We start from the raw sequence: 26,782 nt of genomic DNA on the forward strand, positions 1-26,782 counted from the left end.
GTCACTGTGATGAAGGAGGAAATGCAACACAGAAACTAAACAAGTTGCAAAGATGATTCATTGTCCTTAAGCTCTCAGTTGCTGGAGTCAGACAGAGCTGGCCAAGCTCTGGCTGAAACACAGCAGTCATTCTTCAACTTGCATCATAACCCCCCAGTTCTTCTGTCTCTCCTTTTGGAGCCAAGTGGCTCCTACAGCCCCTCTGAAGCAGCAATAGCTGCTGAGCTGAGACACGAGTCTCTATGGAGGGCAGCTGCTTTTGTACTGCTGCAAAGCTTGACTTTGCCTGTTAGTGCCTTACACTGGTGACAGTCTCGTGCTCCATGTGGTCAGAGCACTGCTGTCTCCTGAGAATGATATTACACCTCCTTACTCTTTCAGAAAGAAGAAGGCTTTTTCACATTCAGCTGCTAGGGTAGGATATTCACATAGCACTTTAAAAGCCCTACAGAAGATTTTCAATTAGAATGATACTTTGGAGACTACCTCTTTACTGTTATCACTCAGAGAAGCTTGACAGCTACATTTTCTCACAAATATCCAAACCAATATCTTTCATCAGGTACAGTCCCATACCTCTTCTCTAGCACCTTGCCCTCTTTGATCTTAAGCCCAGATTGAAATATTAAACATTCATCAGATTATGCATCCCAAAACTTCTCTGGGACCTCATTTCACAGTGGAGGCCCAGGCATAGAGAAGTTATGCCTGACATTTACAAAGGCACCACTGCAATTTGTAAACACCTCTAAATCAGCCAATATTTGCCCAAACATGTTCTCGTGGCTGAAGAAATTGACAGTCAAGGATTAGAGTATTCAAAGATCTGCAGCATCCAGACCCATGCAATACAGTCCCCAAATGACACCACAAACATCACAGAGGGAATCAATAGCCAAGTCCAGAAGAGGACCTGTCTTGAGGAGCTTTTAAACCCAGCCACCTCTTCCCCACCACCACCACCTCTGCTCTTGGGCCATATGGTGCTGGGTTTGACATTGGGCTGGATCACCACAGATAGGGCCAAATGCTGAATACACAGAGGTTTGCCTAAATACATGGGAGAGCTGACTGTGCAAAATAACCTCACGAGATGGGAAGAGCGAGGTGAACAGCACACTGGAGCAGCAGACACCTTGGCTTACCTCATCTCCTGGGACTCTTGCACATCCAGCTGCAGAGAGCTTTGCAGAGACTCTGCAGCACTGCCAACATCGGGACTTACTGCCCTGCATATCGGGGGGATCAGAGGGAGACCCAATGACTCCTTCTTCATATCCCCTTCAGTGTGATACAGCAAGGAAGCCTGCAAAGAGTAGAACACAGTGCTCACATCAAGAATCCAGTCTTGTCCCCTTTCATGCCTCAAGAAAGTTAGCCATGCTCTTCACTGGGACCTGGCAGGAAAAGACCAGTCAGGCTGATGGAGCAGCTTGGCCCAGGATGGAGAATGGTGCCCTAGGACAGGCAGCTGGTGGGGGAGAGATCATGTCACACATTTACCACCTCTCCCCTCATGCTCACTTCCATGTAAATGTGGCTACATTCCCAGCAGGCATCCACATGTTTGACATTAAGATGTGCTCCAGTAACAGTGCCTCCACTGGCCTTTTGGATGTATGGGAAGGCATTTATATCCCTATAAACTCCCTGCCCCTAAAGCACCTAACAACCACTGCTGATTTCCAGTCACGTCCCCACAAAGCCATTCTGCAGGATGGCAAAACCTGCTTTTCTTAACCCCTCATTTCTTCTGCTGCTGCCCTTCCCTCCTACAGTTCCCCAGCAGACTTTGAGGCCAGATGCAGCTGAGCTCTCAGGATGCCCAGAGCTCTCCAGCTCCCACACATCCAGCATCTCAGACTCACTGGCATTTAGGAAGTTCAGCAGAGCTCTCTGATCTGCGGCTCTTTGGAAGGTCTCTGCCTGCCCAAGTTGCTTCAGGGCTCCCATGCCATGACCAGGAAGGGGGGTGGAGGAAGCAGGGACAGATGCACACCCTTCCTTAGTATCTCATAATTTCTGGCACAGCTAAAAAGCCAAATCAGGACCTGTTCAATCTTCAGTGAAAACATCAGTTCCTGTCAGGGATACACGGGGCCCTTTCTCAGCAAGGCTGAGACCAAGTACCCAAGCCTTTGACTGGACATTCAGTCTGCCAAAGCTGTTGTCCATCTGCCTCCTCCTGCACCCCATGGCAAACCCAAAACAACTGCAGCTCCTGGCCCTGCTGCAAAGCTAATGGTATGGCTGGGCTCTGGGCTGTTCTCCCCATGGCCACCTCCCACCCCTTCCCTATGGACAAAGCCATGCCAGAGCACACAGCTGCCCAGAAGCTGATGAAGTCTAGAAACAACATCACAGACAACTGTGCAGAAGGCCATGGCTGTACAGCTCCAAAGCTGAGACAACCTGGAACTGACTGTGCAGGACTGCCTGTTCCAGCAAACACCTTTTTCCATCCAAACCAGACACACTTGACAGAAAACACCACCAAGACAGAGAGATGCTCCACAGATACTCATAGGTTACTAAACGTAGAAGGATTGTCTGGCCAGAGTAGACAACTTTACATGCTCTGACTTCTTGTTAGTGTTCTCTCAGCCACAAGACAGAGGATGAACCAGGACAGAGCCCAGAAACCATTCAAAGGCCTCTCCTGCTCTGGATAGAAGTCTGCACCACACACCCATTACAACGACAGCTTCAAGTGCTGTGCCCAGCTGAGCTCTTTGGCTCAGCAGCTTCCCTGGGATCACACCACAGGCAAAGCTCGCTGAGCTCCGTCTGTAGCACATAGACTGAAAATCTCCCACACACGACTTAGCTTGGTCTCCTTACCTTACATCCTTTTCCCTCTGAACTCAGCTCCTGGTTTTTTCTGCTGTCGTCATTGTCATAGCCAGTGCCACTTTTCCCAGTCCCTTGCTCTCCGCTGCACATCTTGCTTGTCTTGGAAGAGCTCTTCGGGATAGGAGGCAATGGCTTGGAGGGCAGGAGCATAGAGGGATTTGCCAGAGAAATCCTCTTGGCAAGAGGGTAGCCAGTAAGTCCTGCAAAGTGGAGACACAAAATATAACACAGGTTGCAGTGCAAACCTAAGGCACCTGAAGCTCCATATTTCATGGGACAGACTTGCTGCAAACTTCTAAATAGCTGCACAGGGAAACATGCTCCTGCCTGCAGCCACTTGAGGCAGGCCAGGGGACACCCTGCCCCACTTGCACAGAGCTACCACAGGAACAGCCTGGCCTCTGGGCTGGCCTGGGACAGCAGGGAGCCCAGAGCCCTGGGCTTTGCAGCCATGGCTCAGCTGCACATGCAGCCTCCTGCTCCTGTCCCTGCCCCACAGCTGAGCAGCCCTACAGCTGCACGGGGCACTGGCAGCAGCACAGCTCATTGCAGGGGGCACATGCAGGGCAGAACTGTTCCCTGGGGATGAGCACAGGCTCTCTAGGCTGGCACAAGACCCTTCCTCCTGCCAGAGAGCAGCCCAGCTCCCACCTTACCTCTGTGTGAGGCTGTGGCATGCTCAAAAGTCTTCGAAGAAGTGAGTTAGGTGAACTCCCACCATTATCATCAACACATCTCTTTGATGAGATGCTAGAGAGATTTTTTTTAACTATTGAGAAATTGTCTTCAAGTTTTATTTCTCATGTAACTAACCTGCATGTAATTCTTCTGAATAATATTGACTTATTAAGTCACATGGGAAAAGTGGAAGGCTCAAAAAATGAGAGGTGAAAAAGATCCTCTCTTGAGGTTTGGCCTTCTGTGAATACCCATTAAAGCCCTACACAACTCTGAGTGCAGTTTCTGAAAACCACAAAACTTCTCCACATGAGCCCTTGCTGGTGTTCTTATAACACAGTAATAGCGTCCTCAGGGTTAGACGCGATCAGCAAGCAGAGCAAGGACAGGAAATTGATCTGTTGCGAGATCCGACATTCATGGCAAAGAATGAAACAGGACTTGCATCTCATGGCCATGTCCAATTTGTGGTCAGCTGTGGCCACCGTCCCTGTCCTGGCTGACAGGATGAATGATTTGACTACTATCAAAAAGGAGAACGCAGAGTAGACTAACGACAAAATTTTGTGATGCCATGGGCATCCTTGCAGGATCATCTGTCAGCCACCTACAGAGCCAGAACTGACCACCATGGACCAGTTTTCCCTGAAATCCGGTGGGACTTTTTACCATTTGGCTCAGACCTTTCAGCTCCTTTCTATCCTCACCTTTTCCTTCCATGCTCTTTCCTTTTCCAGTGAAGTTCATGTTGAACCCGTGCTTCTGCCTCGCAGAAGTATCTGGGTTTGAACTTGAGAACGGTCTCCGCGTAGACAGCGAATGGAGCTTGCTACCCAGCCCTAGAGCAAGGTCTCGTGACTCCAATCGCCAGCAGTCGGCACAGAGAGGCAGAGCCAGACGCGTCTCCTGCCGCTGTGTCCGTGTCAACCACAACCGTCACAACCCCAGCTCGTGGCTGCCCCTTTGTGATGCGCTCGCCCACGGTTCTGTTTCCATGGCTACAAAACCCCCACCCCAACTCCATCCCTTTCCCTTCCCAAGGACAGCCAGCCCTGGGCCCAGCCAGGCCAGGCCGGAGGGCTTCACACTGTCTAGGAAGTAAATGCTTTCCTAAGCTACTTTCCAAGGCCTTTATTTCTGTAATTCTCACTCAGTTCTGGGTTGCAGCTTGCTGGTGTGGGATTTTGTTTATTTCTCTTCACGTCCAACAAAGTGCTGGGACACAAACAATGGCACCAGGAGTTGCAAGTAAAAGAAGCTTTGCACTCCCCAGCAGATCACGCCAGAATTCAGGTGGCCAATATCTGGAGGGAGGAATATGACCACCCAAATATTCAACTTTTGCTCCACTTCACTGTTCCAGGGGTTTATTCCCAGCTTTCCGTATTGCAGAGACACCCAAACCTGACAAAAATATGATCTGCCTCAAAACTTTTCTGATCTTGGCAGTTCCTGACAATTCAAAATCTCCTTAATGGAAATATCATGGGGCAGGTCATTCTGAAATACTCTCCCACAGAGCAGTTAAAACTAATCATGCTTGATTTGGCAGAACTAATTGTGAGCCAAAGGTCCAGTGGGTCTCATCCCTTTTTCTCCATCAGCTAAACTATTTCTTCATGTCTCATCTCCCCAATATGTTCAAAGAAGCTTTGCAGTCTGCATTAGATGCCCCCAGTATTCAGTGGGCCAATATGATCATTGTAGCTGTAGGGTGTAAATTGGCCATGCAGAGTTCTCCTTCATTGTGGCAGCGCTTTATTCCTGCTTGCTTTCCTGCAGACACACCCAAACCCAACGTTACAAAACCGGCCTCAAAACAATTCTCATTTTGACTGTCCCTGAAAATTCAAAGCTATACTAAAAGCATTTTTTTATTTTTCCCTTTATTCTTGGATCTGTTCAAACATGCTGTAGACTGAAAAAAACCCAGACAAACCCCGGCATCTCACACCCTTGGCCCACCAGGGCCTGGGCCTCGACACTTTCCGGTGTCGGAGAGACTGAGAAGAACCTGAGCAAGCTGAGCTACACCACACGAAAAGGACTTTTTTTCCTGGATTTGCCATCTCATCGAACAGCGAGAGGTTTTATTGTTTAATATTATTCCATTTCTGTTAAATAAACAGTTTTTTCCACTTCTCTCCAAGGAAATGTCTTTTCCTGCACCAGTTGGGGGGAGGGGCTGTTTGAATTTGCTTTTCTAGGTGAACCCCATTTGGAGGTTCTCTCCCAGTTTTGCCCTAAAACAGGACAAATACAGTTCTTGGCCTGTTCCCAGGGACAGGCTCCAAGGCTGGGCTCTCACCTGCACGGGATGAAGAAGAGCTGCTGCACTTGCCAGCAACACCAGGGTCTCGCCATCAGCGCTTTGAATGCGGCTTTTGTACACACTCTGCCGAGTTTGTACACACTCCCTGAGCCAAGCAGCATCCCTGGGCATCTGCACTGCCTCTGTGGGCCAACATCCTCCAGGCACAGCTGCAGGAACGAGATTGCAACAAGTCCTGGCTGAAGGAGTCTCCAGTCTGCTGCAGCCCTTCACCTGCGGCAGAATCACCTGGTGCTGCCATGCGGGGAGTAAAGGGGTGGAGGGCTCTTGGCAGATGAGGGTCTCCTCCATGTGCTGCTGCTCACTGGGCCTGAAACAGCTGCTGGTGCCTTCCCCCACAGCTGTATCAGGAGCCTGCCTGGAAAAGTAACACTGCCAGTGCAAGTGACAGCCACCCATCCCGGCCATGGCCCTGCCCACAGGGCGTCCTGCCTACCAAACTGCTCCAGTCAGGTGATGGTGGCCAACAGCAAAATACGTTCAAACGATGCCTTTTCCACATTCTGGCAAAATCATGGCCATACAGTGCACATGGTGGAGGCAGACTGCTCTTGGCAGAATGGGGGAAGCCCCAGCAGCTGCTCTCCCCACGGCTGGATGGCCACGGCAGCAGAGGCAAGTCTCTCACCGTGCCCACTGCTGTGGGGCCCCGTGCTTTGGAGCTGCTCCCGCTCAACTCAGGCTGCTGCTACAGCAGCAACATCACTTCACACATTTGATAACAGAGAGTTGGAATGGCACACAGGACTTGCCCCAAGAGCTACATAAAAACAAAAAAGGGGGGGAGGGGTCAGGGGAGTTAGAATAGTTTGCTCCTTCTAAATACAAGCATAACTGGACTTTAGCAGGGACATTGGGCTGATCATATTGGGGACTGGTTTGTAAGCCTTGTCTCTAGCAATTCCCACCAGTCTGCAAGATTTTTTACGTACAAACATGTAGATAAATTTTACAGAACTTTAACGAGCAAGCCTGTGTCAGAACTCAAAGCACAAGACAAATACTCCCAAATCTGCCCCCCATGAGGAAAGGAAGCAGAAAAGCAGATGAAAAAAGCGCCATTGAAGCTAAATGGTCTGTGTTTATCCTATGGTCCTACCTTTCTATACAAAAGCACCTCAATTCAAACACACAGCTTTAGATCAAGGAATAAAGGTGTTTCAAGAGCATCTAAAGCCTGATTCCTATTACTTTCAAGGAAAGGTGGATGCTAAATTCCTTAAAAACCCAAATGTGGATCTATGTGGGACTGTATCCTTCAAAGCAAGGAGTGGAGGGTTAGAATTGCAGAACTGCTTCCACTGGAAAAGACTTTGAAGATCATAATGAGTCCCCCCCCAATAACCTGAGACCGCTAACCCTGCCAAGGCCACCACTGCAGCATATCCCAGGAAGGGATGCTATTGGCCTTCTTGGCCACCTGGGCATGCACAGGCTCACCTTCAGCCACTGCCAACCAGCACCCCCAGGTCCTTTTCTGCTGGGCGGCTTCCCAGCCATGCTGCCCCCAGCCTCTAGCCTTCCATGGGGTTGTTGTGGCCCAAGAGCAGGACAAGGCACTTCACCTTGTTGAACCTCAAACAAGTGGCCTCAGCCCATGATCCAGCCTGTCCAGATCTCTCTGCAGAGACTTCCTACACTCCAGCAGATCAACAACCCCACCCAGCTTGGTGTCGTCTGCAAACTGCCTGAGGTGCCCCTGATCCTCTCCTCCACATCACTGATAAAGATATGAACACAACTGGCCCCAGTGCTGAGCCCTGGAGAATACCACTTGTCACCAGGCACCAGCTGGATTTAATTCCATTGAATTCCACCACTCCCTGGGCCTGCCCATAGTGACTGTTTTTACCTAGGAAAGAGTGCATTAAGTACTTCAGTCTTTTCCTCATCCTTTGTTCTATGTTTCCCCCCACATCCAACAGAAGACAGAAATTCTCCTTAGCCCTCCTTTTGCTGCTGATGCAGAAATAGTTTTACTCTAAGTTGCAAGTTTCTAGGAAGAAATTCTTTCCTGTGAGGCTGGTGAGGCACTGAGAACAGGTTACCCAGAGAAGCTGTGGATGCCCCAAGCTTAGAAGCATTCAAGGCCAGTTTGGATGGGGTCCTGAGCAACCTGGCGTAGTGGAAGGTGCCCCTGCCCACATCCAGGGGTTTGGGAGTAGACAATCTTTCAGGTCCTTTCCAAACTAAATCATCCTGGGATTCTATGATTTCACTGCTGTAGCCAGATTAAACTTGGGCTTTGTCCCTTCGAATTTTGTTGTCCCTGCAAATCCTCGCAACATCCTTAGAGTCCTCCCGAGTTGCCTGCCCCTTTCTCCAAAGACGATAAACTCTCCCGCTCTCCTGTGTTCCAGCCAGAGCTCTCTGTGGGACCCATTGCCAGTGGGACTCGTACAGAAAGCACGGAGTCAGGTCTGTCTTCCTGGGTCTCATTTCATAGGAACAATAGCTAGGAAATATCTCAATGGCAATTCTTGGCTGGTTAAGTTCATCTCCTAAATGAGGAGGACCATGCCCTCTTGCCTAAGGTATTAAAAATGACCAAGGGAAAGTTAAATACCAGAAATTAGTGCATCCTGTAGCTGCCTCTTGCATTGGCTTACCTGTAACACAAAGCCAGCTTCCACATGCCTCCATTTTTTCCCTCTCCCAGGCAGTTCTACCTCCAAACTAGCCTGTTGTACAGTGGCACCAGGAAGGGCATTACTTATGGCACCTCCCCTCTTGGTGCCTAAAGGCTTAGTTGCCGAAATTCAGCACACAGAACCTAATGGAGGCCAGCTAAGTGATATGGAAAACACCAAAAGTAAAGCTAGGTACCCCTTTCTCGCTTGCAATGAAACCCCTGCAGCTGGAATGACCATGGCAAAGCAATATGCCTGCAGTCTGGGGGAGCCCTGGATTGCAGAAAACCTGCTGGTGTCATCAAATGGAAATGAATCCTCTGGAATTCCCAGCTTCTTAGGATCATTAGCACCCAGTAAATCAAAACAGAGACCTCAGGCCTGCAGGCAAATCACTGTGCAGCTCCTCTTGCTACTGATTCCATCTCTCCCCATTTTTCTATGTTCTTGGAGGCAAGGTCACTTAGGTTAGATACACAGCCTACAAGAAGTGTTCCTCTATTTTACTGCACAACTAATACATGTAAGATTACATATGCTAAATCAGTGTTGCCCTACTGTCAAACTGTCTGATTCAAGGAATTTCTGAAGCACCAAACTTTCTTCCTCAAATATTACTCTGTGAGGCAATGAGCATAAAGATTTAATGTTGAAAGCAACTTTAATTATGTCTATGAAAAACATTTCAACTATACACCATGCTTTGAGATGCTTGAACACATCATAAGCTTAAAAGTCCATATCAACAACTAAGATGAAGAATTCAAGGGGTTCATGATGTGCAACAAACCCTGAGCAGCCTCCACAGCATCTTCTGAGCGTGCAACACTAACCCAGATGAAAACTAACCCTCCCTTGTGTAGGAAGGGATTTGTGCAGCCTCCCCATCCAGGCAGCTTCTCTCCCTGCCTGGCTGCAAGGCTGATGTGTGGAACCCCAGCCTTGCCAATGGAGACTTCGTTCCTGGTCTGTTCAGGGGCCTTGGCCCAGGAGCCCTGGCAGAGGCAGCGGAGCAGCGCTGTCCCCAGGGTCACTGCCAGGAAAGAGGACAAGGTGAAGGCCGAGCAAGGCTCAGCCTCACAAAGAAGTGAGGCAGGAGCTGGGCTGCTCTCTGGTGGTGAACGCCTCACCCAGTAGATGGGTTGATTGTCAAGGTGTGCATTTACCCCACTCACTTTGTCCCTTTTACCTGATCTGTATCTCCTGAATACCTATCAACAACTCAGAAGAAGAAGGCAAGGAGTTCATTGAGTGTGACATGCTCTGTTCACACTCTACAGCTTCATCTGACACAGCATCAACAACCCAGTGAAAGATGATAAGGGTTTCAGGGCATGCAACTGCTCCTGGACAGCCTCCACAGCTTCCTCAAGTCCATATCAACATTATTTTTGTCCTGAGATTTGGTGATACTCCTAAGAAAGTGAAGCAGAAGGCACCGGACCTGTTGGCCTGAGATCATAGGCACGCTAAAAGATGGGTTAAAGCCAGGGAAAAGCCCTGGGAAGCCTCTACAGCATCTTCCGAGTCTGAAACAATACAGAGGAAGAAAGCAAGGCGTTCATGGAGTGTGACAAATACCAAGCAGCCTCTACACCTTCCTCTGAATCTGCATCAACAAACCACAGAAAGAAGGCAAGTGTTTCAAGGAGTGCCACAAGCCGTGGACAACCTCTACAGCTTCCTCTGAGTCCATATCAACATTATTATTGTCTTGAGAATATCTATCAGCCACAAGAAAGTGAAGCAGAAAGCGCTGGACGTGCTGGCAGAAATCATTGGCATCCTGGAAGATGCCTTGAGCCCAGTTGTGTCTGAACACTACACAGACAGTTGCCAACAGAACTTTTATGTTGTTATTATGATGTTATGTCTCTACCAATTTTTCAGGTATCCTTTGTTTTAAGATTTAGAAGGATCTGAAGAACAACTTGAACATCAAAACCCTCAGTCACCGATCAGCTGCCAGCTGACATCACAGGAACAGTGAACGTTCCAGGACTGAATCGTGTTAGAGAAATTCTGTAGAAGATCTAAGAAGTGTAGAGACTCCATCTAACTGTATATAAAGCAAATTGTAGTTGTGTGTTTACCCTTTTAGCAAATTGCTTTCACGCTTAGACTACATATATACCAGTGCACGTGTGTTAAAGGTAGTTAGATAATAGTTTAAGATAACAAGTTTGGCCTGTGTGGTAATTGTTGTGTTAGTATAAAGTATAAGTATTCCCCCTTCAAGAGCTAGTGTAAGCATCTTTGAAAGTTCATTTAACGATTGGAGTTTTAGCTGTAAGTTTGCAAATATGGTGTCATTTGCATGGAACAAACTGCTTATGGTAATTGTGTTGTGTATAGTCCCAACCAGCTGTCTGCTAACTAACATCCAAAAGAGGCAGAACATGTGGGTCACTCTGGCACATTGAACTGGCCAAAGGTCAATGTGTCTAAGCCTAGCCACACCTGGAGGTCCTTTCGCACCTGTCTCATAGGAGTCCCTGAATGGGATCCTCCAGCATTTAAAGATTTAATTAGTAATGAGACTCAAGTGAATCGATTAGCAATGTTGCAAGAGTGCAATTGCACTGTTGGCTTCACATTAAGACAACCTGAAGCCTGTTGGCAAGCAAAAAATTACCAAAGTTCTCAATGTTACAACCCTCAGAAGAATTAGATTTTTTAAGTTCCACCAATACCTCAGGTGGATGGATAATGTTTGAACCCCCGACAAAAAGTCATTCTAACAAAGTAATGTAGCCCTGAGCTGCAGTCAACCCTGTAGCTGACCTTGTTACTACCATTGAAAGTAAAGCCTTTGTTCGTGGTGCAATCTCACAGGGCAATTACCAAAGCAATTACCTAGTTCCATCTTCCTAATCTGTGGAGATAGAGCATGGAATGGGATTCCTGCTAGTCCACATAGAAGACCCTGTTATCTTGGGAAACATAACTTTGTTCCACCCAAGCTAACACCAATTGTTGAATATAGCTAGCAAAATGAAGAACATCAAACGGTCAAAGCGAAGCCTGAATGAATTAAAGCTTAGCCACCCTAAAAAGGCTCGCTTGCTGGACTAAGGAAGGATTGAACTTAACATCCACAATGTTAAGTGAGCTTTCAGCCGATGTGAGTAGTGTATGTCATGCAATATTATGAAATCGAGCTGCAATGGACCTTTTGCTCTTGGCACAGGGACGTGGTTGTGGGGAGTTTGAAGGCATGTGCTGCTTGGATCTTACTGATCATTCAGCTTCCATCCATAAGCAACTGCAACAGCTACAGGATGTGTTACATCCCCTGAAAGAAGATAGTGACCCCACTGGAAGTTGGTTCGCCAGTTGGGGCAACACCGGATGGTTGAGGTCTCTTGTGCTAGAAGGGGGATGGACTTTACTTATAGTGTTAATTGGGATGACAGCCTAAGTTGTGTGTTATCTTATCCAAAGCCTGGTTTGTGCAAAAAGAGAAAGGGGGAATTGTTGCAATATTTTATATATTAGTAAAGGCCTGTATGCACAAACCAGCCTTTGAAATAAGTCGTGATATTAAAGGCTAAAATCCTTGAAACTTGCCTGCAGAAGAGAGAGTAAAGCAAAACAATATCCTTGTGTACAAGGATAAGAATTTAAACCTGTGTGTGTGAGCCAATAGAAACTTGCTCTGCCCGCAGACCCTGTAGAACCCTATAAAAGGTGTGTTAATAATAGAAATAAATAGCATTCACAATTACATCTGTGAAGACTGGTGAACAGCTCGGGGGTCTTTCAACACCGACTCCATTCCGGACTGCGGGAAAAATCCGGACCGGGTTTTCCAAATTGCCGACTCCATTCCGGACTCCGGGAAAAATCCGGTCCGGGTTTTCCAGGTTGCCGACTCCATTCCGGACTCCGGGAAAAATCCGGTCCGGGTTTTCCAGGTTGCCGACTCCATTCCGGACTGCGGGAAAAATCCGGTCCGGGTTTTCCAAATTACCGACTCCATTCCGGACTCCGGCAAAAATCCGGTCCGGGTTTTCCGGGTTGCCGACTCCATTCCGGACTCCGGGAAAAATCCGGTCCGGGTTTTCCAGATTGCCGACTCCATTCCGGACTCCGGGAAAAATCCGGTCCGGGTTTTCCGGGTTGCCGACTCCATTCCGGACTCCGGGAAAAATCCGGTCCGGGTTTTCCGGGTTGCCGACTCCATTCCGGACTCCGGGAAAAATCCGGTCCGGGTTTTCCAAATTACTGACTCCATTCCAGACTCCGGAAAAAGTCCGGTCCGGGTTTTGCAGGTTGCCGACTCCATTCCGGACTCCTAGAAAAATCCGGTCCGGGTTTTCTGAGTTGCCGACTCCATTCCAAACTCCGGGAAAAATCCGGTCCGGGTTTTCCGGGTTGCCGACTCCATTCCGGACTCCGGGAAAAATCCAGTCCGGGTTTTCCGGGTTGCCGACTCCATTCCGGACTGCGGGAAAACCCGGTCTGGGTTTTCCAAATTACCGACTCCATTCCGGCCTCCGGGAAAAATCGGGTCCGGGTTTTCCAAATTACCGACTCCATTCCGGACTCCGGGAAAAATCCGGTCCGGGTTTTCCAGGTTGCCGACTCCATTCCGAACTCCGGAAAAATCCAGTCCGGGTTTTCCAGGTTGCCGACTCCATTCCGGACTCCGGGAAAAATCCGGTCCGGGTTTTCCAAATTACTGACTCCATTCCGGCCTCCGGGAAAAATCCGGTCCGGGTTTTCCAGGTTACTGACTCCATTCCAGATTCCAGAAAAATCCGGTCCGGGTTTTCCGGGTTGCCGACTCCATTCCGGACTGCGGGAAAAATCCGGTCCGGGTTTTCCAAATTACCGACTCCATTCCGGACTCCGGGAAAAATCCGGTCCGGGTTTTCCGGGTTGCCGACTCCATTCCGGCCTTCGGGAAAAATCCGGTCCGGGTTTTCCAGGTTGCCGACTCCATTCCGGCCTCCGGCAAAACTCCGGTCCGGGTTTTCCGGGTTGCCGACTCCATTCCGGACTCCGGAAAAATCCGGTCCGGGTTTTACAGGTTGCCGACTCCATTCCGGTCTCCGGGAAAAATCCGGTCCGGGTTTTCCAAATTACCGACTCCATTCCGGACTCCGGGAAAAATCCGGTCCGGGTTTTCCAGGTTACCGACTCCATTCCGGACTCCGGGAAAAATCCGGTCCGGGTTTTCCAGGTTGCCGACTCCATTCCGGACTGCGGGAAAATACCGGTCCGGGTTTTCCGGGTTGCCGACTCCATTCCGGACTGCGGGAAAAATCCGGTCCGGGTTTTCCAAATTACCGACTCCATTCCGGACTCCCGGAAAAATCCGGTCCGGGTTTTCCAAATTACCGACTCCATTCCGGACTCCGGGAAAAAACCGGTCCGGGTTTTCCAAATTACCGACTCCATTCCGGACTCCGGGAAAAATCCGGTCCGGGTTTTCCGGGTTGCCGACTCCATTCCGGACTCCGGAAAAATCCAGACCGGGTTTTCCAAATTACCGACTCCATTCCGGACTCTGGAAAAATCCGGTCCGGGTTTTCCAGGTTGCCGACTCCATTCCGGCCTCCGGGAAAAATCCGGTCCGGGTTTTCCAAATTACCGACTCCATTCCGGACTCCGGGAAAAATCCGGTCCGGGTTTTCCAGGTTGCCAACTCCATTCCGGCCTCCGGGAAAAATCCGGTCGGGGTTTTCCAGGTTGCCGACTCCATTCCGGACTCTGGGAAAAATCCGGTCCCGATTTTCCACATTACCGACTCCATTCCGGACTCCGGGAAAAATCCGGTCCGGGTTTTCCAGGTTGCCGACTCCATTCCGGACTGCGGGAAAAATCCGGTCCGGGTTTTCCAGGTTGCCGACTCCATTCCGGACTCCGGGAAAAATCTGGTCCGGGTTTTCCAGGTTGCCGACTCCATTCCGGCCTCCGGGAAAAATCCGGTCCGGGTTTCCCAGGTTGCCGACTCCATTCCGGACTGCGGGAAAAATCTGGTCCGGGTTTTCCAGGTTGCCGACTCCATTCCGGCCTGCGGGAAAAATCCGGTCCGGGTTTTCCAAATTACCGACTCCATTCCGGCCTCCGGGAAAAATCCGGTCCGGGTTTTCCAAATTACCGACTCCATCCCGGCCTCCGGGAAAAATCCGGTCCGGGTTTTCCAATTTACCGACTCCATTCCGGCCTCCAGGAAAAATCCGGTCCGGGTTTTCCAGGTTGCCGACTCCATTCCGGACTCCGGGAAAAATCCGGTCCGGGTTTTCCAAATTACCGACTCCATTCCAGACTCCGGGAAAAATCCTGTCCGGGTTTTCCAAATTACCGACTCCATTCCGGCCTCCGGGAAAAATCCAGTCCAGGTTTTCCAGGTTGCCGACTCCATTCCGGACTGCGGGAAAAATCCGGTCCGGGTTTTCCAGGTTGCCGACTCCATTCCGGCCTCCGGGAAAAATCCAGTCCGGGTTTTCCAGGTTGCCGACTCCATTCCAAACTCCGGGAAAAATCCGGTCCGGGTTTTCCAGGTTGCCGACTCCATTCCGGACTCCGGGAAAAATCCGGTCCGGGTTTTCCAATTTACCGACTCCATTCCGGCCTCCGGGAAAAATCCGGTCCGGGTTTTCCAGGTTGCCGACTCCATTCCGGACTCCGGGAAAAATCCGGTCCGGGTTTTCCAAATTACTGACTCCATTCCGGCCTCCGGGAAAAATCCGGTCCGGGTTTTCCAGGTTACTGACTCCATTCCAGATTCCAGAAAAATCCGGTCCGGGTTTTCCAGGTTGCCGACTCCATTCCGGACTCCGGGAAAAATCCGGTCCGGGTTTTCCAAATTACCGACTCCATTCCGGACTTCGGGAAGAATCCGGTCCGGGTTTTCCGGGTTGCCGACTCCATTCCGGCCTTCGGGAAAAATCCGGTCCGGGTTTTCCAGGTTGCCGACTCCATTCCGGCCTTCGGAAAAAATCCGGTCCGGGTTTTCCAGGTTGCCGACTCCATTCCGGCCTCCGGGAAAAATCCGGTCCGGGTTTTCCAAATTACCGACTCCATTCCGGCCTCCGGGAAAAATCCGGTCCGGGTTTTCCAATTTACCAACTCCATTCCGGCCTCCAGGAAAAATCCGGTCCGGGTTTTCCAGGTTGCCGACTCCATTCCGGACTCTGGGAAAAATCCGGTCCGGGTTTTCCAAATTACCAACTCCATTTCGGACTGCGGGAAAAATCCGGTCCGGGTTTTCCAAATTACCGACTCCATTCCGGACTCCCGGAAAAATCCGGTCCGGGTTTTCCAAATTACCGACTCCATTCCGGCCTCCGGGAAAAATCCGGTCCGGGTTTTCCAAATTACTGACTCCATTCCGGCCTCCGGGAAAAATCCGGTCCGGGTTTTCCAGGTTGCCGACTCCATTCCGGCCTCCGGGAAAAATCCGGTCCGGGTTTTCCAGGTTGCCGACTCCATTCCGGACTGCGGGAAAAATCCGGTCCGGGTTTTCCAGGTTGCCGACTCCATTCCGGACTGCGGGAAAAATCCGGTCCGGGTTTTCCAAATTACCGACTCCATTCCGGCCTCCGGGAAAAATCCGGTCCGGGTTTTCCAGGTTGCCGACTCCATTCCGGCCTCCGGGAAAAATCCGGTCCGGGTTTTCCAGGTTGCCGACTCCATTCCGGACTCCGGGAAAAATCCGGTCCGGGTTTTCCAGGTTGCCGACTCCATTCCGGACTGCGGGAAAAATCCGGTCCGGGTTTTCCAGGTTGCCGACTCCATTCCGGACTCCGGGAAAAATCCGGTCTGGGTTTTCCAATTTACCGACTCCATTCCGGCCTCCAGGAAAAATCCGGTCCGGGTTTTCCAGGTTGCCGACTCCATTCCGGCCTTCGGGAAAAATCCGGTCCGGGTTTTCCAGGTTGCCGACTCCATTCCGGACTCCGGGAAAAATCCGGTCCGGGTTTTCCAGATTGCCGACTCCATTCCGGCCTCCGGGAAAAATCCGGTCCGGGTTTTCCAGGTTACCGACTCCATTCCGGACTCCGGGAAAAATCCGGTCCGGGTTTTCCGGGTTGCCGACTCCATTCCGGACTCCGGGAAAAATCCGGTCCGGGTTTTCCGGGTTGCCGACTCCATTCCGGACTCTGGGAAAAATCCAGTCCGGGTTTTCCAAATTACCGACTCCATTCCGGACTCCGGAAAAATCCAGACCGGGTTTTCCAAATTACCGACTCCATTCCGGACTCCGGGAAAGATCCGGTCCGGGTTTTCCAGGTTGCCGACTCCATTCCGGACTCCGGGAAAGATCCGGTCCGGGTTTTCCAGGTTGCCGACTCCATTCCGGACTCCGGGAAAAATCCGGTCCGGGTTTTCCAGGTTGCCGACTCCATTCCGGACTCCGGGAAAAATCCGGTCCGGGTTTTCCAGGTTGCCGACTCCATTCCGGACTGCGGGAAAAATCCGGTCCGGGTTTTCCAGGTTGCCGACTCCATTCTGGACTGCGGGAAAAATCCGGTCCGGGTTTTCCAGGTTGCCGACTCCATTCCGGACTGCGGGAAAAATCCGGTCCGGGTTTTCCGGGTTGCCGACTCCATTCCGGACTGCGGGAAAAATCCGGTCCGGGTTTTCCAAATTACCGACTCCATTCCGGCCTCCGGGAAAAATCCGGTCCGGGTTTTCCAGGTTGCCTACTCCATTCCGGACTCCGGGAAAAATCCGGTCTGGGTTTTCCAAATTACCGACTCTATTCCGGCCTCCGGGAAAAATCCGGTCGGGGTTTTCCAGGTTGCCGACTCCATTCTGGACTCCGGGAAAAATCCGGTCCGGGTTTTCCAGGTTGCCGACTCCATTCCGGACTGCGGGAAAAATCCGGTCCGGGTTTTCCAGGTTGCCGACTCCATTCCGGTCTCCGGGAAAAATCCGGTCCGGGTTTTCCAAATTACCGACTCCATTCCGGACTTCGGGAAAAATCCGGTCTGGGTTTTCCAAATTACCGACTCCATTCCGGACTCCGGGAAAAATCCGGTCCGGGTTTTCCAGGTTGCCGACTCCATTCCGGACTCCGGGAAAAATCCGGTCCGGGTTTTCCAGGTTGCCGACTCCATTCCGGACTCCGGGAAAAATCCTGTCCGCGTTTTCCAAATTACCGACTCCATTCCGGACTCCGGGAAAAATCCGGTCCGGGTTTTCCAGGTTGCCGACTCCATTCCGGACTCCGGGAAAAATCCGGTCCGGGTTTTCCAGGTTGCCGACTCCATTCCGGCCTCCGGGAAAAATCCAGTCCGGGTTTTCCAGGTTGCCGACTGCATTCCAAACTCCGGGAAAAATCCGGTCCGGGTTTTCCAGGTTGCCGACTCCATTCCGGACTCCGGGAAAAATCCGGTCCGGGTTTTCCAGGTTGCCGACTCCATTCCGGACTCCGGGAAAAATCCGGTCCGGGTTTTCCAGGTTGCCGACTCCATTCCGGACTGCGGGAAAAATCCGGTCCGGGTTTTCCAAATTACCGACTCCATTCCGGACTCCGGCAAAAATCCGGTCCGGGTTTTCCGGGTTGCCGACTCCATTCCGGACTCCGGGAAAAATCCGGTCCGGGTTTTCCAGATTGCCGACTCCATTCCGGACTCCGGGAAAAATCCGGTCCGGGTTTTCCGGGTTGCCGACTCCGTTCCGGACTCCGGGAAAAATCCGGTCCGGGTTTTCCAGGTTGCCGACTCCATTCCGGACTCCGGGAAAAATCCGGTCCGGGTTTTCCAAATTACTGACTCCATTCCAGACTCCGGAAAAAGTCCGGTCCGGGTTTTCCAGGTTACCGACTCCATTCCGGACTCCTAGAAAAATCCGGTCCGGGTTTTCTGAGTTGCCGACTCCATTCCGGCCTTCGGGAAAAATCCGGTCCGGGTTTTCCAAATTACCGACTCCATTCCGGCCTCCGGGAAAAATCGGGTCCGGGTTTTCCAAATTACCGACTCCATTCCGGACTCCGGGAAAAATCCGGTCCGGGTTTTCCAGGTTGCCGACTCCATTCCGGACTCCGGAAAAATCCAGTCCGGGTTTTCCAGGTTGCCGACTCCATTCCGGACTCCGGGAAAAATCCGGTCCGGGTTTTCCAAATTACCGACTCCATTCCGGCCTCCGGGAAAAATCCGGTCCGGGTTTTCCAGGTTGCCGACTCCATTCCGGACTCCGGGAAAAATCCGGTCCGGGTTTTCCAGGTTGCCGACTCCATTCCGGACTGCGGGAAAAATCCGGTCCGGGTTTTCCAAATTACTGACTCCATTCCGGCCTCCGGGAAAAATCCGGTCCGGGTTTTCCAGGTTACTGACTCCATTCCAGATTCCAGAAAAATCCGGTCCGGGTTTTCCGGGTTGCCGACTCCATTCCGGACTGCGGGAAAAATCCGGTCCGGGTTTTCCAAATTACCGACTCCATTCCGGACTCCGGGAAAAATCCGGTCCGGGTTTTCCGGGTTGCCGACTCCATTCCGGCCTTCGGGAAAAATCCGGTCCGGGTTTTCCAGGTTGCCGACTCCATTCCGGCCTCCGGCAAAACTCCGGTCCGGGTTTTCCGGGTTGCCGACTCCATTCCGGCCTCCGGCAAAACTCCGGTCCGGGTTTTCCAGGTTGCCGACTCCATTCCGGACTGCGGGAAAATACCGGTCCGGGTTTTCCAGGTTGCCGACTCCATTCCGGACTGCGGGAAAAATCCGGTCCGGGTTTTCCAAATTACCGACTCCATTCCGGACTCCGGGAAAAAACCGGTCCGGGTTTTCCAAATTACCGACTCCATTCCGGACTCCGGGAAAAATCCGGTCCGGGTTTTCCGGGTTGCCGACTCCATTCCGGACTCCGGAAAAATCCAGACCGGGTTTTCCAAATTACCGACTCCATTCCGGACTCTGGAAAAATCCGGTCCGGGTTTTCCAGGTTGCCGACTCCATTCCGGCCTCCGGGAAAAATCCGGTCCGGGTTTTCCAAATTACCGACTCCATTCCGGACTGCGGGAAAAATCCGGTCCGGGTTTTCCAAATTACCGTCTCCATTCCGGACTGCGGGAAAAATCCGGTTCGGGTTTTCCAGGTTGCCGACTCCATTCCAAACTCCGGGAAAAATCCGGTCCGGGTTTTCCAGGTTGCCGACTCCATTCCGGACTCCGGGAAAAATCCGGTCCGGGTTTTCCAATTTACCGACTCCATTCCGGCCTCCGGGAAAAATCCGGTCCGGGTTTTCCAGGTTGCCGACTCCATTCCGGACTCCGGGAAAAATCCGGTCCGGGTTTTCCAAATTACCGACTCCATTCCGGCCTCCGGGAAAAATCCGGTCCGGGTTTTCCAGGTTACTGACTCCATTCCAGATTCCAGAAAAATCCGGTCCGGGTTTTCCAGGTTGCCGACTCCATTCCGGACTGCGGGAAAAATCCGGTCCGGGTTTTCCGGGTTGCCGACTCCATTCCGGACTGCGGGAAAAATCCGGTCCGGGTTTTCCAAATTACCGACTCCATTCCGGACTCCGGGAAAAATCCGGTCCGGGTTTTCCGGGTTGCCGACTCCATTCCGGCCTCCGGGAAAAATCCGGTCCGGGTTTTCCAGGTTGCCGACTCCATTCCGGACTGCGGGAAAAATCCGGTCCGGGTTTTCCAGGTTGCCGACTCCATTCCGGACTCCGGGAAAAATCCGGTCCGGGTTTTCCAAATTACCGACTCCATTCCGGACTTCGGGAAAAATCCGGTCTGGGTTTTCCAAATTACCGACTCCATTCCGGACTCCGGGAAAAATCCTGTCCGCGTTTTCCAAATTACCGACTCCATTCCGGCCTCCGGGAAAAATCCAGTCCGGGTTTTCCAGGTTGCCGACTCCATTCCGGACTCCGGGAAAAATCCGGTCCGGGTTTTCCAGGTTGCCGACTCCATTCCGGACTCCGGGAAAAATCCGGTCCGGGTTTTCCAGGTTGCCGACTCCATTCCGGACTCCGGGAAAAATCCGGTCCGGGTTTTCCAGGTTCCCGACTCCATTCCGGCCTCCGGGAAAAATCCGGTCCGGGTTTTCCAGGTTGCCGACTCCATTCCGGCCTCCGGGAAAAATCCGGTCCGGGTTTTCCAAATTACCGACTCCATTCCGGCCTCCGGGAAAAATCCGGTCCGGGTTTTCCAAATTACCGACTCCATTCCGGACTCCGGGAAAAATCCGGTCCGGGTTTTCCAGGTTGCCGACTCCATTCCGGACTGCGGGAAAAATCCGGTCTGGGTTTTCCAATTTACCGACTCCATTCCGGCCTCCAGGAAAAATCCGGTCCGGGTTTTCCAGGTTGCCGACTCCATTCCGGCCTTCGGGAAAAATCCGGTCCGGGTTTTCCAGGTTGCCGACTCCATTCCGGACTCCGGGAAAAATCCGGTCCGGGTTTTCCAGATTGCCGACTCCATTCCGGCCTCCGGGAAAAATCCGGTCCGGGTTTTCCAGGTTACCGACTCCATTCCGGACTCCGGGAAAAATCCGGTCCGGGTTTTCCGGGTTGCCGACTCCATTCCGGACTCCGGAAAAATCCGGTCCGGGTTTTACAGGTTGCCGACTCCATTCCGGACTGCGAGAAAAATCCGGTCCGGGTTTTCCGGGTTGCCGACTCCATTCCGGACTGCGGGAAAAATCCGGTCCGGGTTTTCCAAATTACCGACTCCATTCCGGCCTCCGGGAAAAATCCGGTCCGGGTTTTCCAGGTTGCCGACTCCATTCCGGACTGCGGGAAAAATCCGGTCCGGGTTTTCCAGGTTGCCGACTCCATTCCGGACTCCGGGAAAAATCCGGTCCGGGTTTTCCAAATTACCGACTCCATTCCGGCCTCCGGGAAAAATCCGGTCCGGGTTTTCCAGGTTGCCGACTCCATTCCGGCCTTCGGGAAAAATCCGGTCCGGGTTTTCCGGGTTGCCGACTCCATTCCGGCCTTCGGGAAAAATCCGGGCCGAGTTTTCCAGGTTGCCGACTCCATTCCGGACTCCGGGAAAAATCCGGTCCGGGTTTTCCAGGTTGCCGACTCCATTCCGGCCTCCGGGAAAAATCCGGTCCGGGTTTTCCAGGTTACTGACTCCATTCCAGATTCCAGAAAAATCCGGTCCGGGTTTTCCAAATTACCGACTCCATTCCGGACTCCGGGGAAAATCCGGACCGGGTTTTCCAGGTTGCCGACTCCATTCCGGACTCCGGGAAAAATCCGGTCCGGGTTTTCCAGGTTGCCGACTCCATTCCGGACTCCGGGAAAAATCCGGTCCGGGTTTTCCAAATTACCGACTCCATTCCGGACTCCGGGAAAAATCCGGTCCGGGTTTTCCAAATTACCGACTCCATTCCGGACTCCGGGAAAATCCGGTCCGGGTTTTCCAGGTTGCCGACTCCATTCCGGACTGCGGGAAAAATCCGGTCCGGGTTTTCCAGGTTGCCGACTCCATTCCGGACTCCGGGAAAAATCTGGTCCGGGTTTTCCAGGTTGCCGACTCCATTCCGGCCTCCGGGAAAAATCCGGTCCGGGTTTCCCAGGTTGCCGACTCCATTCCGGACTGCGGGAAAAATCTGGTCCGGGTTTTCCAGGTTGCCGACTCCATTCCGGCCTGCGGGAAAAATCCGGTCCGGGTTTTCCAAATTACCGACTCCATCCCGGCCTCCGGGAAAAATCCGGTCCGGGTTTTCCAATTTACCGACTCCATTCCGGCCTCCAGGAAAAATCCGGTCCGGGTTTTCCAGGTTGCCGACTCCATTCCGGACTCCGGGAAAAATCCGGTCCGGGTTTTCCAAATTACCGACTCCATTCCAGACTCCGGGAAAAATCCTGTCCGGGTTTTCCAAATTACCGACTCCATTCCGGACTCCGGGAAAAATCCGGTCCCTGTTTTCCAAATTACTGACTCCATTCCGGCCTCCGGGAAAAATCCGGTCCGGGTTTTCCAGGTTACTGACTCCATTCCAGATTCCAGAAAAATCCGGTCCGGGTTTTCCAGGTTGCCGACTCCATTCCGGACTGCGGGAAAAATCCGGTCCGGGTTTTCCGGGTTGCCGACTCCATTCCGGACTGCGGGAAAAATCCGGTCCGGGTTTTCCAAATTACCGACTCCATTCCGGACTCCGGGAAAAATCCGGTCCGGGTTTTCCGGGTTGCCGACTCCATTCCGGCCTCCGGGAAAAATCCGGTCCGGGTTTTCCAGGTTGCCGACTCCATTCCGGACTGCGGGAAAAATCCGGTCCGGGTTTTCCAGGTTGCCGACTCCATTCCGGACTCCGGGAAAAATCCGGTCCGGGTTTTCCAAATTACCGACTCCATTCCGGACTTCGGGAAAAATCCGGTCCGGGTTTTCCAAATTACCGACTCCATTCCGGACTCCGGGAAAAATCCTGTCCGCGTTTTCCAAATTACCGACTCCATTCCGGCCTCCGGGAAAAATCCAGTCCGGGTTTTCCAGGTTGCCGACTCCATTCCGGACTCCGGGAAAAATCCGGTCCGGGTTTTCCAGGTTGCCGACTCCATTCCGGACTCCGGGAAAAATCCGGTCCGGGTTTTCCAGGTTGCCGACTCCATTCCGGACTCCGGGAAAAATCCGGTCCGGGTTTTCCAGGTTCCCGACTCCATTCCGGCCTCCGGGAAAAATCCGGTCCGGGTTTTCCAGGTTGCCGACTCCATTCCGGCCTCCGGGAAAAATCCGGTCCGGGTTTTCCAAATTACCGACTCCATTCCGGCCTCCGGGAAAAATCCGGTCCGGGTTTTCCAAATTACCGACTCCATTCCGGACTCCGGGAAAAATCCGGTCCGGGTTTTCCAGGTTGCCGACTCCATTCCGGACTCCGGGAAAAATCCGGTCTGGGTTTTCCAATTTACCGACTCCATTCCGGCCTCCAGGAAAAATCCGGTCCGGGTTTTCCAGGTTGCCGACTCCATTCCGGCCTTCGGGAAAAATCCGGTCCGGGTTTTCCAGGTTGCCGACTCCATTCCGGACTCCGGGAAAAATCCGGTCCGGGTTTTCCAGATTGCCGACTCCATTCCGGCCTCCGGGAAAAATCCGGTCCGGGTTTTCCAGGTTACCGACTCCATTCCGGACTCCGGGAAAAATCCGGTCCGGGTTTTCCGGGTTGCCGACTCCATTCCGGACTCCGGAAAAATCCGGTCCGGGTTTTACAGGTTGCCGACTCCATTCCGGACTGCGAGAAAAATCCGGTCCGGGTTTTCCGGGTTGCCGACTCCATTCCGGACTGCGGGAAAAATCCGGTCCGGGTTTTCCAAATTACCGACTCCATTCCGGCCTCCGGGAAAAATCCGGTCCGGGTTTTCCAGGTTGCCGACTCCATTCCGGACTGCGGGAAAAATCCGGTCCGGGTTTTCCAGGTTGCCGACTCCATTCCGGACTCCGGGAAAAATCCGGTCCGGGTTTTCCAAATTACCGACTCCATTCCGGCCTCCGGGAAAAATCCGGTCCGGGTTTTCCAGGTTGCCGACTCCATTCCGGCCTTCGGGAAAAATCCGGTCCGGGTTTTCCGGGTTGCCGACTCCATTCCGGCCTTCGGGAAAAATCCGGGCCGAGTTTTCCAGGTTGCCGACTCCATTCCGGACTCCGGGAAAAATCCGGTCCGGGTTTTCCAAATTACCGACTCCATTCCGGCCTTCGGGAAAAATCCGGTCCGGGTTTTCCAAATTACCGACTCCATTCCGGACTCCGGGAAAAATCCGGTCCGGGTTTTCCAGGTTGCCGACTCCATTCCGGCCTCCGGGAAAAATCCGGTCCGGGTTTTCCAGGTTACTGACTCCATTCCAGATTCCAGAAAAATCCGGTCCGGGTTTTCCAAATTACCGACTCCATTCCGGACTCCGGGGAAAATCCGGACCGGGTTTTCCAGGTTGCCGACTCCATTCCGGACTCCGGGAAAAATCCGGTCCGGGTTTTCCAGGTTGCCGACTCCATTCCGGACTCCGGGAAAAATCCGGTCCGGGTTTTCCAAATTACCGACTCCATTCCGGACTCCGGGAAAAATCCGGTCCGGGTTTTCCAAATTACCGACTCCATTCCGGACTCCGGGAAAATCCGGTCCGGGTTTTCCAGGTTGCCGACTCCATTCCGGACTGCGGGAAAAATCCGGTCCGGGTTTTCCAGGTTGCCGACTCCATTCCGGACTCCGGGAAAAATCTGGTCCGGGTTTTCCAGGTTGCCGACTCCATTCCGGCCTCCGGGAAAAATCCGGTCCGGGTTTCCCAGGTTGCCGACTCCATTCCGGACTGCGGGAAAAATCTGGTCCGGGTTTTCCAGGTTGCCGACTCCATTCCGGCCTGCGGGAAAAATCCGGTCCGGGTTTTCCAAATTACCGACTCCATCCCGGCCTCCGGGAAAAATCCGGTCCGGGTTTTCCAATTTACCGACTCCATTCCGGCCTCCAGGAAAAATCCGGTCCGGGTTTTCCAGGTTGCCGACTCCATTCCGGACTCCGGGAAAAATCCGGTCCGGGTTTTCCAAATTACCGACTCCATTCCAGACTCCGGGAAAAATCCTGTCCGGGTTTTCCAAATTACCGACTCCATTCCGGCCTCCGGGAAAAATCCAGTCCAGGTTTTCCAGGTTGCCGACTCCATTCCGGACTGCGGGAAAAATCCGGTCCGGGTTTTCCAGGTTGCCGACTCCATTCCGGCCTCCGGGAAAAATCCAGTCCGGGTTTTCCAGGTTGCCGACTCCATTCCAAACTCCGGGAAAAATCCGGTCCGGGTTTTCCAGGTTGCCGACTCCATTCCGGACTCCGGGAAAAATCCGGTCCCTGTTTTCCAAATTACTGACTCCATTCCGGCCTCCGGGAAAAATCCGGTCCGGGTTTTCCAGGTTACTGACTCCATTCCAGATTCCAGAAAAATCCGGTCCGGGTTTTCCAGGTTGCCGACTCCATTCCGGACTCCGGGAAAAATCCGGTCCGGGTTTTCCAAATTACCGACTCCATTCCGGACTTCGGGAAGAATCCGGTCCGGGTTTTCCGGGTTGCCGACTCCATTCCGGCCTCCGGGAAAAATCCGGTCCGGGTTTTCCAAATTACCGACTCCATTCCGGCCTTCGGGAAAAATCCGGTCCGGGTTTTCCAGGTTGCCGACTCCATTCCGGCCTTCGGGAAAAATCCGGTCCGGGTTTTCCAGGTTGCCGACTCCATTCCGGCCTCCCGGAAAAATCCGGTCCGGGTTTTCCAATTTACCAACTCCATTCCGGCCTCCAGGAAAAATCCGGTCCGGGTTTTCCAGGTTGCCGACTCCATTCCGGACTCCGGGAAAAATCCGGTCCGGGTTTTCCAGGTTGCCGACTCCATTCCGGACTGCGGGAAAAATCCGGTCCGGGTTTTCCAAATTACCGACTCCATTCCGGCCTCCGGGAAAAATCCGGTCCGGGTTTTCCAGGTTGCCGACTCCATTCCGGCCTCCGGGAAAAATCCGGTCCGGGTTTTCCAAATTACCGACTCCATTCCGGCCTCCGGAAAAATCCGGTCCGGGTTTTCCAGGTTGCCGACTCCATTCCGGACTGCGGGAAAAATCCGGTCCGGGTTTTCCGGGTTGCCGACTCCATTCCGGCCTCCGGGAAAAATCCGGTCCGGGTTTTCCAGGTTGCCGACTCCATTCCGGACTGCGGGAAAAATCCGGTCCGGGTTTTCCAGGTTGCCGACTCCATTCCGGACTCCGGGAAAAATCCGGTCTGGGTTTTCCAAATTACCGACTCTATTCCGGCCTCCGGGAAAAATCCGGTCGGGGTTTTCCAGGTTGCCGACTCCATTCCGGACTCCGGGAAAAATCCGGTCCGGGTTTTCCAGGTTGCCGACTCCATTCCGGACTGCGGGAAAAATCCGGTCCGGGTTTTCCAGGTTGCCGACTCCATTCCGGCCTTCGGGAAAAATCCGGTCCGAGTTTTCCAGGTTGCCGACTCCATTCCGGCCTCCGGCAAAACTCCGGTCCGGGTTTTCCGGGTTGCCGACTCCATTCCGGACTCCGGAAAAATCCGGTCCGGGTTTTACAGGTTGCCGACTCCATTCCGGACTCCGGGAAAAATCCGGTCCGGGTTTTCCAAATTACCGACTCCATTCCGGACTCTGGAAAAATCCGGTCCGGGTTTTCCAGGTTGCCGACTCCATTCCGGACTCCGGGAAAAATCCGGTCCGGGTTTTCCAAATTACCGACTCCATTCCGGACTGCGGGAAAAATCCGGTCCGGGTTTTCCAAATTACCGACTCCATTCCGGACTCCGGAAAAATCCGGTCCGGGTTTTCCAGGTTGCCGACTCCATTCCGGACTCCGGGAAAAATCCGGTCCGGGTTTTCCAAATTACCGACTCCATT

The 26,782-nt window shown here is 52.6% G+C and overlaps 1 protein-coding gene across 1 annotated transcript in view; it reads right to left on the reverse strand.

Annotated features, from left to right (window-relative positions):
* LOC147655111 (TOG array regulator of axonemal microtubules protein 2-like) overlaps window positions 1-26,782 on the reverse strand; it is a 212,846-nt gene that overhangs the window by 28,276 nt on the left and 157,788 nt on the right. The window contains exons 8-9 of the mRNA XM_086871532.1: window positions 2,842-3,053; window positions 1,146-1,306 (exon numbers count right to left, since the gene is read on the reverse strand). Of these exons, the coding sequence (XP_086727658.1) occupies window positions 1,146-1,306; window positions 2,842-3,053 (373 nt within the window). The remainder of the gene's footprint in view (window positions 1-1,145; window positions 1,307-2,841; window positions 3,054-26,782) is intronic.

The sequence above is a fragment of the Cyanistes caeruleus genome, chromosome 2 (assembly GCF_971803275.1).
Source record: "Cyanistes caeruleus chromosome 2, bCyaCae1.hap1.1, whole genome shotgun sequence".
In the NCBI taxonomy this organism is placed as follows: domain Eukaryota; kingdom Metazoa; phylum Chordata; class Aves; order Passeriformes; family Paridae; genus Cyanistes; species Cyanistes caeruleus.